The sequence below is a fragment of the Lepidochelys kempii genome, chromosome 2, assembly GCF_965140285.1.
Source record: "Lepidochelys kempii isolate rLepKem1 chromosome 2, rLepKem1.hap1, whole genome shotgun sequence".
Classification (NCBI taxonomy): Eukaryota; Metazoa; Chordata; order Testudines; family Cheloniidae; genus Lepidochelys; species Lepidochelys kempii.
In genome coordinates this window covers 62,112,662-62,126,669 of record NC_136381.1, presented here as the reverse complement: position 1 = coordinate 62,126,669, position 14,008 = coordinate 62,112,662, and the positions used below count along the sequence as shown (strand labels likewise).

The 14,008-nt window shown below is 45.0% G+C and overlaps 2 protein-coding genes across 13 annotated transcripts in view; one reads left to right on the top strand and one right to left on the bottom strand.

The window, feature by feature from the left end:
• The window catches only part of TRIM55 (tripartite motif containing 55), a 64,117-nt gene extending 57,352 nt beyond the window's left edge, over positions 1-6,765 (top strand). For 7 of the 10 annotated variants that reach the window (XM_073331001.2, XM_073331002.2, XM_073331006.2 and 4 more), the window contains one exon: positions 6,431-6,765. In XM_073331001.2, coding sequence (XP_073187102.1) covers positions 6,431-6,550 — 120 coding nt within the window. In that variant the 3' untranslated portion in view covers positions 6,551-6,765. Of the gene's footprint in view, positions 1-4,658; positions 4,763-6,430 lie in introns of all 10 variants that reach the window. The other 3 variants (XR_012157188.2, XR_012157190.2, XR_012157191.2) reach the window with 2 other exon arrangements.
• A 3,301-nt stretch (positions 6,766-10,066) lies between these two features.
• CRH (corticotropin releasing hormone) lies at positions 10,067-12,234 on the bottom strand. 3 transcript variants are annotated; one of them, XM_073331021.2, is made up of 2 exons: positions 11,773-12,218; positions 10,067-11,120 (listed from the first exon to the last, which is right to left on the bottom strand). In XM_073331021.2, the coding sequence occupies exon 2, from the start codon at positions 11,103-11,105 to the stop codon at positions 10,569-10,571; it is 537 nt and encodes a 178-aa protein (XP_073187122.1). In that variant the 5' UTR covers positions 11,106-11,120; positions 11,773-12,218; the 3' UTR covers positions 10,067-10,568. The 3 variants fall into 3 exon arrangements, 2 of the variants coding, with proteins under 2 accessions (XP_073187122.1, XP_078707416.1); XM_078851290.1 differs by lacking the exon at positions 11,773-12,218 and adding an exon at positions 11,374-11,645; XR_013635253.1 differs by having other exon boundaries at positions 11,113-11,190; positions 11,773-12,234.
• Positions 12,235-14,008: the final 1,774 nt, after the last annotated feature.

Below are 14,008 nucleotides of genomic sequence, written 5' to 3'. Positions count from 1 at the left end.
ACAGGAAGAGTTTCACTCAGTGTAAAGAAAACTTACTGATTTCTGCTTTATTCATGTGTAGGCCATTTTTTTGGTCTTGGGCCATGCATATAGTCTTTGGAGGGACATGAAATTGTCGAGTAGCAGCCTGCATAGAGCAGCAGGGAGACGGCAGATTACTAAACTGGCTGTCATACAGAAACCCTGATGTCGTAGGTAGCATTCTAAGGAAAGCTTTTTACTGAGTGTCAGTTACTATATAAAAGAGCAAAGATATATAGGTAGGAAATTAGGGTGACCAGATGTCCCGATTTTATAGGGACAATCCTGATATCTGGGACTTTGTCTAATATAGGCACCTATTACCCCTGACCCCATCCCGATTTTTCACACTTACTATCTGGTCACCCTATAGAAAATGCACAGTAACAAATTCTACTCTGTATCCCATGTGTTTCTAGGGCCTTAGGAAGATCAAGCTATTTCACCCCTCACTTTTCATTATGTTACATCATTCTGCAAATAGCCTAATGTAACTTTACACAATCCAGTACCCATGTAACAGTACAGCAAAGATCTATAGAAGCAAATAGGATTTTCCACATTTAGACAACGTCAAAAATATGCACAGCTTCCAAAAAAGATAGTTATTTACTGACTTCGTAAAAATGGTAAGACAAAGTTCTTAATTCCAGTAAAGCTTGTTTATTATATACTGAAGTTTTTGTGCGTGGAGGATATGGAGACTGGTGGTGGTTGTAAGCAGAAAGCAGTATGTAAAACTTTGAAATATTCCAGGTAGCTAATATGCACTAGCAGTCTATCCACTTTCCACTCCCCTCCCCCAATAAAAATCAAACAACTGCAGGACAAAGACAGGACTAGCAAAGTCAGTTTTCCTGTATTAATGTGAACCTTGTAAAGATTTAACTGGTGCTTGTGTCTAGTGCTTAATGAACCAAATCCTGAGAGGTGCTGAGTACCTGCAACTCATCAGATTAAATAAACCCTGAGGTCCTTAGTTTTACTCATTCCTTACTCAGGCAAACTCTGTGCACCAGAGCTGGAGTGGCGCTGAGCAGCTGTTGAATTCAGCAGGAGTTGCAGATGGTCAGCACTTCTCAGGATATGGCCTGTTGACTTCTGCTATAATTTTGCTTGAATAAAATCTGAATAAAGACCAGGTGCTCAGCTCTGATCATGACTTGTCTCAATGGGAATTCCTGGTGTTTACTGAGGGCACGATCCAGTGCTTCCTGAAGTCAGTGAGAAAAGTCTGAATCATACCCTTAGGTGTTTAGCACTTCTCCAGAATTGCCTTAATGTGATTAATATGATCTGAAGTGAATGTTTTAGTTATTCATTATTATTTTTAGTAGAGGCCTCAATCAAGGCATGGGGCCCCATTATGCTTTGTACTGTATAAATACATAATCCCTGCCCCCAGAAAGAGCCCTAGTCTAGGAGATAAATTTCAGATAAAGGTTCATTACTTAATAGCAACAGGAAGACATTATGAAGTGTGGAATCGACTTTAGACACCGTTTGAAAGGCATATGGTATAGACCGCTGCAACTTGGAGAAAGCTGCCCTTTTTCTGATTGGAAGTACACGCCGTTATGGAGGAGTGTTTCAAAGGCACAAGGGGAAGTTAGTTCCATTGACTTTCAGTTGTGTGCCAGACTCCCCTTTCTGCCTTTGAAAGTCTCTCCCTACCACTCTATTTTTAAAAGCTCTTTTTCAATGAGCACTGGAGCTGAAAAGTTTGTCCTGAAATATCTTAATGATACAGTATAGTTTTGCAGTGCACAGTCAGGCTGCTGTTACAAAGGGAAGTGAGTTGAGTTATACAAGCAACAACTTTCTCTGGGAGTTGAAGTAGAATTTAAGAATTTCCCTTTTTACCAATCTGATGATAATAGGTCTACATGATTGTATGACTCAGTGAGAGTCAGATCTTAAAACGTTGCAGGTACGAAAAAGCAAGTTTACAAGTCCGTGCAGAGCTGCATTCTCAGTATTGCCTCTACTCCACCCACAGCTAATTGTGGTGTCGATTAATGACTCTTGAAAAGACTCACGGCTGGCCCAGATCAGCTGACTCGGGCTGCGGGGCTATAAAATTGCAGTGCAGATGTTCGCGAAGTGGGAGGGTGCTAGAGCCAGGGCTCCAGCCCAAGCCCAAATGTTTACACTGCACTTGTAAAGCCCCACAGCCTGAGCCCCACGAGCCCGAGTCAGCTGACCCAGGGCAGCTGCAACCATGCTGTGGGTCTTTTATCACAGAGTAGACGTTTTCACCAAGCAGAGAGATAGTAGACTGGAGTTCTGTTTCCATGGTGAAATGCATGGAGTAAACACTTAATACATCCAAAACCGAAGGGGGGTTGTAGAAGTCTTGAAGTTTGTGCCTAAACTGGGCAATACCATCATGTTACAACACGTATTAGCCTGTCCAATGTTAGATATGATTTAGTACTTGGTGTGGTGTCATAGCGCTGCCCCCTGCCTGGAGTGCTCTCTTGCCGCAGGCCACAGCATAAGAGGCACGCCTGCCTCAATTCCCCTCCTTCAGAGTCCCCAGAGATAGTCCCCAGAGTGTTCCAAAGTATAACTATAGCCCTTGAGGGGCTCATTTATTACGGAATCCCATGCACATAAATCATAACAAATGTCCCACAAGAATAGTCCAGTCTTCCCCAGCATAATCCAAACACTATAGGTAACATCCAGCCCCAGCGTCCCTCTCCAGGTCCTGGCTCCAGTAGTGTGATGGAGCTAAAACACACTGGAACAGCGGTCCAGCTCCACTACACCACTGTGCCTCACCCCCCGCAGCCTGGGGACAGGGAGATACTTCACTTTAGGACTACACCACTGCCTGGCTCTCCAGCACAGCTCTGGTGTCCCTCCCATGGCCCGGCTCTTCAGCGCAGCCCTGGAGTCTCTCACCATGCCCTAGCTATCCAGCACAGCCCAGTCCTGTCTTGTACCGGGACAGCCCTTCCAACTGGAGTGTAACCATGCTTTTCCAAGTGGGAACCCCACACAGCCTCTCTGCTGGGAACATCCTTGCCAGTGCGCCTTCCTTCATTCTCCCTGGTCCTTTTCACTCTGGGTGAAGCTCTCTGGCCCTGAGATGTCAATTGGTAAGTTCCTCTGCTGCTCCCTTGCCTTCAACTGTCTCCATCCCTGGTTCTCTGGCTTGGGGACAGCAGCCAGCAAACCACTCTCACTGCTCCTCTGCCTTCAGCCTTTTCCCTGGTCCCAGACATACAGTCTCCTAGTTCATTCCTCCCTCTTCCCAGGGAGGGCCTGCAGAAATCTTTCTGCAACTTTCCCCAGAGACTTCTCCAGTCTCCTGACCAACTCTCACTGGGACTCTCCCTCAGTAGGTCTCTCCCTTACCTTTTATAGCCCCCAGGAGCTGCCTCACTCTCATAATTGGCTAAATGGGCGCACCAGCTCTGGCACAGGGGAGCTGGACCTACTTCATTTACTGGGGCCAGCCACCCTGTGACCTATAGACAAAAGACTATTGGGTTTAAACTTGTCTCAGCAGACAAGGTCTACCATGTGTTAATGTGTATCTCCTAATGTAGAGAAGACCAAGTAGTTATTCTTTTATTCTTTCCAATTCTTTTTGGTCCCAGTCCACCAAAGCACTTACACATGTGCTTAAATTTAAGTTTGTGAGGTGTCCCATTGATTTAAAGTTAAGTATGTGCTTAAGGCCCTGATCCACAAAGTTATTTAGGATCCTAACCTTTATTGTGTCAGTGAAAGATAGGAGCCTACATACCTTTGTAGATTTGGTCCTAAGTGCTTTGCTGGATAAAGCCCATAGTCTGAAAACAAAATGAAATCGTTGTTGGAACATCAAGTGGAAGTGATCCATCTAGCTGATTCTGTACAGTAAGATAAATGATAGAATAATAAGGCAGTTTTAGAGAAGAAATCAGAGGTGATGTGGGTGTTTTTATTAATCATTTGCCAGACATTTAGGACTCTGTGCACTAAGGGTGTATGTTAAGTGCCCTACTGGGGACTTGGGTGCACAAAAATGTGCATGCATAATGATAATTATTTTTAGCTGTTCTAGGCATTTCAGTTGCACATTTGAAAGTAAAAGGCAAACTTTTCAAATGTGGATTCCCTAAACTTAGACCTCTCAATCTACATAAACCCAAACAAAGGGCTTTATTTTCAGAAGTGCTGAGCACTTACCACATCGATTGAAGTCAAGCAAAGGGGAGTACACTTATAAAAAATTAGGCCACTTATTTACTGTTGGCATGTAACTTGAGGAACCCACATTAGAAGTTTTGGCCAAAAGATTTTACACACATTATTCTGAGGGCCAGAACTTTAGCTGAGGATCTGACTGATGTGTGTCTAATTCCTTAAAATGTGCAAAACTGAGAGAGACCAGGTAGGTGAGATAATATATTTTATTGGACCAACTTCTGTTGGTAGAAGGTACAATCTTTCAAGCTTCACAGAGCTCTTCAAGTCTGGGGAAATAAACAAAGTGTCTGAGCTAAATACAAGTTGGGCTCTTGCATTTTCTCAGGAAGTAATATTTAGTCTGGCTTCCTTCTCCTTCATATTGAGAAGTTTCCAGAAGTTGATCCAATAAAAGATATTACCTCACCTATGTTGTCTGTCTCATATCCTAGGATCAACACAGCTACAACAACATGGCAGACAAACCTGTTTACTAAGTTTAGGAGACAAATTTTCACTCCAACCTTGCTGAAAAGGAACTCTGGTGTCTAAATAGGTAATTATTCCTTCAGGTCTTCCAAGTTCCACTAATTTTTGCACTCTCATTCAAGCGCACAATAGATTTACTCACTGGAAAGTGTTATCCATTGAAAATGTAAATGTACATAAAATGACCAAATTTTCACACCACATTTTGAACCTGCAACAAAAAGCATCATTTTGAAAATCTTGTCCAAATTAAGAGGCTAGATTAATCCATCTTTCAAGTCTTAGGTCCAGATTCTTAGCCGGTGTAAATTGAATTACCTCTATTGAAACCACTGGGGCTATGCCAATTTATACTAATTAAGGATGTGGCCCTTAAAAATAAACTGAAAACTTCAATTAGATATAGGAAAAGAAACAGGAAACTACTTGTTTTCATGTCCACAAGACTTTAGGACTTGTCCTATAGTGGTATGACATTGTCCAACTAGACAGTAACTGGAATGAAGCCCGTTAGCCAACTTACACATAACAGATCATCATTTCTCACTAATTCCAGTATGGATTTTAACATTACATACTTACAAAAATTGCTTGGAAAATGCCAAATAATCATCCATCCTATGCTGTAGTTCTTCATAAGTAGCTGTGATATGTTGTCAGTACCTGTACATATGTTTGCACTGTGATTTTGATAACTTTACATTATGCAACTGTTATAAATGGTTGAGACATATTTAGTGTTAAAGGACACAATTCTATCATCCTTATTCATTTTAAATAATACCTTACTTGCAAATAGTCCCACTGAAATCAAGTATATTTCCCACAGTAGGATACTACACAATGTGAGTAAGGGTAGCAGAATTGGACCCAAAGCTCTGACAACTAATTTGTTTTTAACCATCCTAAAAGAGTTAGTATATATTGCCCCATATGTTACAAATTTATAGTCCCGTTTTTTGAAGACGTTAAGTTTTATAGGCATTTGAGAATTCATCAAATTATTTATTTTATGGGTTTTTAAATTTGATTACTGATCATAACATTATCAGTTGTTTACTGTCTACAGAGTTTAGAGTAGCAGCCGTGTTAGTCTGTATTCGCAAAAAGAAAAGGAGTACTTGTGGCACCTTAGAGACTAACAAATGTATTTGAGCATAAGCTTTCGGGAGCTACAGCTCACTTCATATCTGTTATACCTATAGCTTCATAGTGAGCTGTAGCTCCCGAAAGCTTATGCTCAAATACATTTGTTAGTCTCTAAGGTGCCACCAGTACTCCAGAGTGAATGCCAGCTTTGTGCAGCTAATAAAAATTGTTCTGGTGTATTCCAGTTACATGTTAAATATGTGGCTAATATGGCAACTTTTCATTTCTCTTCTTGATTAGAAGTTACAGCACCTACTTCAATCGTGGAGTTAAATCCTGCTCACCTTAGTTATGCAGGTTGTCCTATTGAAATCCACTCGTGTGAGAATTGGAGGCTTTTTGAGCTATGCAAACACATGGGGTGAAATCCTGGCCCTATTGAAGTCAATAGCAAAACTCCCTTTGGCTTCAGTAGGCTCCTGCCCCCAAAGACTTTTCATGTTCATGATTTTTCCTCCTTTCTACTTCCCATCAAACTTTATTGATAGAAAGAAGCCAGTATTATAGAACCATATTGCAAACATAATCCCAGCTTTAAAAGATGAGCTTTCCTTCTTCCCCTTATAAACATTTCCTTCTCCTACAGACTGGGTCTGAACCATCCCCTCAAGGACAAGTGGAAGATGTTCCAGTGAGCAGTGAAAGAACTGATGAGCCGGCTCGTCATGTCTTCTCTTTCTCCTGGTTAAACTCATTGAATGAATAACTATAATTCCGGCTGGCTTTGGATGTACTTACCCGAGAGGAGCTATGAGGCAGCAAGTGACCTGGCTGGAACCAACAAGAAATAATCCATATAAGGGACATCTTGATTAGGTTTAATTCCCAGGGCCTTATTTGAATTCCATTATACTGTATCTGATACTTTTAGATTAGAATGATGTTTGGAAATAGCTGAATAAAAGGAGTGGGAAAACTGGACTAATAGATGTGTTGATGAAATACTGTACTAAGAGTGACTGTGTGTTCAAGAAAAACCTGTTTCAGAGAGGAGAATGTTGAACAGAAGCTTCATGCTATAATTAGAGTTGCAAAATTAGTGAACATTATGATTGTTTGTAGCCAGCCTGGGTGTCCTGCTGTATTTTTGTAAGTGCTTACCCAAGACTGTTCGTTGAAATATGACCCCCTCACTACTCTTCACTACACCAGTTGGAGTAACTCCACCTTTTCAACTTATTGCTAACTCTTGTGGCAAATCCTTGACAAAATCCATAAAACTCAAAGGTAAGTCTAAAACTCCACTCAATACAACCAGGGTGCTGAATTATTCCAGCACAAATGGTGCTACTGCATGCTTGATGCGCAAGAACTGAGCGTAAATGGGGATTGCAAGAGGAGCTTTTCACCCTTAGATTTGTATTTTCCAGCTGTGGTTGATAGGTCACAATTAATAACACTCGAACCATTCAGAAATGTTATATTTTATATGGCTGTAGACAATAAAGATATAGCTGTAGGAAGCACTGGATTGGAACCCTTCCTGAATTATGTGGGATACAGATCTGTATGTGTATCTTCATTATCTGTATTTCCCCAAAAGGCAAGGAGAGGGCTCTGAATAAGTGTTTCAGCTTGTGCCTGTCTATATCCATATCTGTTATACCTATAGCTTCTCAACTTCCTTTGATACATGAAATCAACACTCACTTTTATCCTATTGAGCAAATTGACAGTAAAAGGGCAAGACCTTTGAAACCACAAAAGACCATTCTGAGCTGAACTGTGATGAGTTTATTGCAAGTATCTGTTAAAGAATGCATTTAAAAGATTATAAACCCATGGAAAAGGCTACCACAGTGCAGAGAGACGTGTCCAATATATACTACAGATATTTAACTAGTGAAACTGGTTACATAAACTGACATGCCTTTTATAATGGTGAGCAGATTGACACTGCACTTGATTCTGAAGGTGAAATCCTGGGAGTTTTCCATGGGCATCAGGATTTCTAACCCTAACACTCTAAGGACAGTTAGAAAAATTATTACAGAATTGAATACTGTATGAGTATTTCCTAATGGGTGCTGACTGTCATCATCTCTGAAAGAGTTCAATAGTCTTTGAGAGTCATAAATACATTACAGGGTCAGGGTCTAAGAGCCAGATCCAAAGCCCATTGAAATCAAGGGGAATCTTTCCATTGACTTCAATGGGCTTTGGATCAGGCCCTGAATACATAGCTCTTCTTATAGCACCATGACTGACAGTGAAGACATACATTTTTTTTCATGGTACCATAGTCAATAGCATAAAATGGTTGATTAATAAATGCCAGAAGGCAGTATAGTCTAATGTGGGAGCCAAGTAATTCTTGAATACAAAGCCCAGTTCTGACAACAGTTTGAAAGTAGCTTACCTACCATCTATGTTGTTTCTGTTTTTCCTCCTGTAAAATGGGACTATGTAGGATGGGTTTGAGGATCAGTTAGTTAATATTTGTCCAGAGCTTTGAAAGAACAAAGTATATATTAAGAGTTAACAGATATCTTCACTGAACAGCAGTAAAATTCATCACCGCACCCAATTGTGTTTTTTCCACAAGATTTTGTTCTCAATGAATATTTGCAGCCAGGACTCAGACTTGTCTGCATTGGTTTCACAAAATCCTTCTTTGAACTCTTTTTTCCTGATGATTCATAAGATAATAGGAGAAAGCTGATTTCATAAATATGACAGATGTATGAATCCAGTAAGGAACTGTCCGTTTCACGTACTCAGGCGAATATGAGAATTTAAATAGTGTTAAACAAAATCAATAGCACTTGAGTGATTTCCTTAAACCAAACATTTTCAAAATCAGTTGCATGACACCATAAAGTGCATTTAGCTGCTAAAAGGCACCCCTGCACACAGATGCATCCCCGAACTCAACGCTCACTCGTGTTAATTACAGGTCCACGAGATCCTACCGTCTCTCCAGTCACAACACTCCAGCTGTATTCTATGGGAAGTTCTTACGCACAAGGATGGCAGTGTAGAGCCCAAGGAGGAGAATTTTCTCCAGAGACTGAAGCCTCCTTTTAGAGCAATTTAATTCTTTTGGGCTTAAATTCACATTCGGCCAGTCACACGCTAGACCCTTCGGGGCATGTTACAGAGTTTGAGGTGTAATTCCCTAATTAGAGACTTTCATGAAAGTACGGGCTCCACCCAAGAGATTGGAACATCTGCTTTGAAGTTAACACGATTTAACCCAGTTCTCCGTTCCCCGTGCCCCCAAACTCCCACTAGTGTGAGTGAGTTAGCGAGTTAGTGCAGGATTGGGCGTTGTGTGTGTTTAGACCGTCCAAAAAGGCTTTCAGTCTTCCCTAATGACTCTTTCGGAGCTGTTGTGGCATTAGACCCTGCGCCAGAAGCGTTTAGTCATGCACGGGATGGTTGAGTTGCTGGACACACAGCAGCTCGCTCAAATCTGGCATCTCGATAGATTATACAGCGAGTTAGGGTGAAGTTCGCCAGCACATTTATGTCTGTTTGAAGGGTTTTGTAGAAATGTTTCTTCTCGTGGACAGAAATTGTTTTTTCAACGTCAATCATTCAACTTTACAAAATAATCACCAATGGCATTGCCAAGCATGTGGCTTAATCCCCGCAACACTTCGTGTCAGATAGTTCTCAGGTGCAAAAATCTTCCAGCTCGTTTTTTTTTTTTAACAGCATTCCTGTAAACCCAGAACAGTCGCACTAATTGTGTTTAAATTGGAGACAAGAAAAGCGGGGAGGGGGCTAGACTGGCTTTTTGAAGGACAGGTTTTAGCTTGGAGTCATTTTATTTTAACAGAGCTGAATTAAACAATTGAATTTGGGAGCGGATAGTGAAAATGCGGCTATGTACCATGTTGGATGCATTTTCTGCACAGGGAGTCCATGCGATGTTAAAGAATATAATCGGGAGAAAGCATAAATATCCCCGAAACCCTTGAACTGCAATAAAGTCCTCGTACAGACCACACCCGTAGCTGTATCCTCATAATATGCCCGTTGATGGGTCCTATAATTTATGTACACTCGTTTTACACCTATCACTGCTTGAGCTATCAGCGTGCAGGTATTGGCCAATTCTCCTTTCATTTCAGCGCTGTTATGGGTGGGTGAGTGTAAAAAAACCCAAAACAAATAGCTCAGGGAAAGCTTTCTTTATATATATATATATATACAGAAAGGAAACCCCTGCCGAATCTAGAAGACCCCCAAGGCAAGAAAGTCTATACAACCACAGTTACTTTGCAGCTTTTATTAAAAATATAAATATTAAACATTCTCTTACACACCAAAATTGACCGAGCGCTGAAAAGATGTTTTATTACGGAAATGGTACAGGAAAAAGTTACTCGCAGTAGCTTACAGAGATCCCCCCCCCCCGCCACAGACACACACACACACAAACACACACCTTTCCCCACAAGAAAAGTCTCTCTCTTGTCCAAAGGCTGCTTTGAACCCTTTTTTCCGCTGTCCCCATCCTAAAGTAGCGATGTCACTAGAATAACTTCGAAATGGAAACATAAAGGCGGGTAAGTTACGAATGACACTTGTCTCGTCACTGCACGGGGATACACTGCTGGGCATGCTAACCAAGGGACGTGGGCTCTGGCCAGTGTACACCCTCTATGTTTAAAGCTATATAAAAATACAGAGATGACGCCAGAGCAGCACTATGGTATATAATACTGTATAATGTTGTGCCGACTGCAGGATCTCTTTGGCAAGGCGCGGCCGCTTCATTTCCCGATGATCTCCATCAGTTTCCTGTTGCTGTGAGCCTGCTGGGCTAACTGTTCGGCTCTGGCCATTTCCAAGACTTCTCGGAGGAGGTGGAAAGTCAGATCCAGGGAGATCGGGGGCTCCTCGGATCGCTTCCCCCTCGCCATCGCCTCCCGGGGCAGGCTCTCGGCTTCCCCCTCCCCGGGGCCCGCCGCAGGCTCGGGCGAGCGCTCGGGGAGCGGCGGCGGCGGGGGCTGCCCCGCGGCTCGGAAAAAGTTGGTGGCCCGGGCGCCCGCCGGGAGGCGGCTGCTGCTGCTGCTGCTGCTGGGGGCGAAGGAGGAGGCGGCGGGGCTCCGGTGGAGGCTGCCCAGCCGCAGGAAATACTCTTCTCCCATGCGGAGCAGCACGGGCAGGCTCGGCGGCGGCGGGAGGGCATCCGGCGGCAGCGGCGCGCTGGCGGCGGCGGGGGGGCTCCCGCGGAGGGCTCTGCACTCATGGCGGGGCAGGAGAGCAACCAGCAGGATCCCTGTGGAGACCAACAGCTGGAGCTTCATGATCAACGCCCAGATCTGCAACGGGGACAGAAGCGGGGAGGGAGGGAGGGGGGGAGGGGGAAGGCGCGGGGCGGGGAGAGAAAACCTGCCGCGTTGGAGTTAGACTGGCCGGCCAGGGGAGCGCACAGCCCTGCCGGGCCGACCCCAGGGCCGGAGCCGCCCGGGCCGCTCTCCGTGGTGCTGAAGGCCCGGCCCCGCCCCGCGCCCCCCCGGTCTCTGGCCCTGCCCCAGGCGCAGGGGGAGAGGGTTCCCTCTCCGGCGGGCTTACAGCGCTGGCTGACGCCCCAGCCCCTCAGAGGCGCGGAACGGAGCAAGCCCCAGCCCCGGGCGGGGACCAGCTCCGGCCGCGGAGGAGAAAGTCCCGGCGCTGCAGGTACCACGGCGAGCCACCGGGTGACGGCAGCCAGCCGGGGCTGGGCGGGGAGCAGGCGTCCCATTTAAAAACGTCCCGCGGCCTGGCTGCTTCCCAAGCAACGTTACAGCCGGCGCCGAGGTCGCTGCTCCCTCCCGCAGGGCCCCCAGGCCAGCGAGTGTGCCGGGCTCGTTTGCAGGATCGGCAGCCGGTCGCCCGCACCCACCCGCCGCGCGTTCGTCCGAGCCCCGCAGCTGCCCCCGGGGCAGGCAGAAGTTCGCTCTGTTGCGGCGCACGCCGGCGATCGCTGCCTACCTGGGAGATGCCGCGGCCGGGTCCCAGGGCAGGTGAAGGCGGTCCGGGCCGGGGGCTTGCCGAGGTCCCGCTGTCACTCTGCCCGTGTCGTCTCTTCCCCAACTTGTGATCAGATTTTCTCCTAATCAGCGCCCGGGTGCGTGATTTTTATAGCATAGACCCGCTTCTGGAATCACGCAGCCCTTGCCTAATAAGCTGACGCTTTCTTGACAGCTCGATTGCGTGCCCCGATCCACTGCTGAATAAATCATGGGGGCCCTTTCGGAGCAGCGACGGGCCGACTTGTGCTATCGCAACCCAGAATCTCACATCCAATTATATCAACAGATACTTATCGCCTCCGTGGTGACGTCAGCCGGAGCTGGGTCGGGGGAGCGGAGCAGGGCGCTCTCCCATTGACAAAAATCCTTGAATGAGATTTCCCAACGGGAGCTGAAAGCAACAGCGACCGACTTTTTACTATGAAAGGCCAAGAGGGTAGAAAACTTTCCACTCGAGTCCCGCCTGAGAAGTACCTGCCGTCAGCCCGGATCCAGAGCCGGGCAAGGCTGCTAATCAGATTCAGAGCTTGCAACCTGGCTTTGTCAACCTCCCGGTCCCTTCCCGAGCGAAGTTATAGTCAGAATGAACTAGAGACAGAGTTTGCTCTATTGCCAACACAACTCATCCCCAGTACCAATCTATATGTAAGAACACACAAGAACAAGTACAACACCCCCATAGAAAAGTCCCGATAAAGGACCCTGAAGTGAGATTTTGCCAAGAAGTTTCCCCATCGCTATCTGAAGATGAGAGGTCCGAGATACACATCTCCAGTTGAATATCTTAACACACTTAGCTGTTCTGAAAATTTAACAATCGGTAACACACACTCAGGTTAAATTTCCAGTAAAGCGGGAGGTAAAATCCAGCCAATGAGACTCACGTACTAAGGAAGGGATGTGTTTTTATGGGAACCCTACTGTTTGAAAACACATAAGCGACATCAAACTGAGAAACACAAGATCTGTTGTTGGGGTGTCAGGTTTGCTGGTGTCTGTGTTTGCAAATCGTAGGGCTAACGTCACCGCTTCAGGATGCTTACTGTAAGAGAAATCAACGCCTGCATTTGAAATTAACCTGAGACGATCAGATCGGTGCCAGGTAGGAAGTGTTCTCACTAAGTCTGTTGAAGTGTCTCATTCAAAAAATCCCTGCAAACGCGACAGTTGCCATTAGGTTATACACTAACCCTGTGATCCGAATTTCTGTATTAACAGTCAGTCAATCAACCTACATATAGCGATGGGGATTTATTGGAAACTTCCACTTTTCTTATCCTTTGTTTGCTGCTTCATCCGTGAGAAGTCAGAAGCCTGGCAATCTATCTACAGAGTCTCCTCCTGTGTATACCATGCGGCCATTATTTTCCCATTGAAAACATCTTGTCAGTGTCAGGAGACCCTGGGCTTTGCCGTCTAGAAATTAACAACACATGAGTGAATGGCTGTTAAAATGCATTCAACGGCATTTGAGGGCAGTTGTCTGGATGAAAATGCTACTATTGTGTTTGACGATACACTTGTTTCTTTGCTGCGCGGTGATCAAAAGAGCCCTTCACGCTTTAGGCAGTGGATGAGAGCTCCGGCGGGCCGTGCGGAAGGGCTGGGAAGGGATGCAGTGCGGAGGGATGCATCCTAGGCACAGCCGTGAGCGGGATGCTGCTGTAGAGCCTCCAACAAAAACTAGAGCCCCATGAATATATGGTAAGAAAAAGAAGAAGCCTCGATTAACTCGGGCTTAAATGATGCCGTTGATTAACTGTTGCTTGGTATGTGGAGGTTTTTCCACCCGTAGTTCACGACAGAGAACAACGTGGTTTTAATGGATTAAACAATCAGATTATTTAGCTGTATAACAAAAAGGGGAGGGGGGATGTGCTCTCGGCATCATTGTAAAACCGCAGTAACAATGGGAAATGTAACCACACACGCTGCTTCTGGACGTCAATTTAAAGTCATTATTGAAGCACGTCAATACAGGGTAGTGTTCCATACCATCCCACTGGGGAAAAGAGATTTCAGGCCTTGAGTCAGTGAGTTCTTTCAGTCCCCTGGTGTATTATTTTATTTTATTGTTTGTATTACTGGAGCATTTAGGAGCCCTAATCATGAACCAGCGCCCCTTTGTGCTAGGCGCTGTGCAAAGATTGTAGAAAAAGGGAGGCTCGATTCTCTTAGGGCCAAAAGTCTAATCT

Coding starts and splice junctions, on each gene's coding strand:
- CRH (XM_073331021.2), bottom strand. CDS start 11,105: ATGAAGCTCCAGCTGTTGGTCTCCACAGGGATCCTGCTGGTTGCTCTC.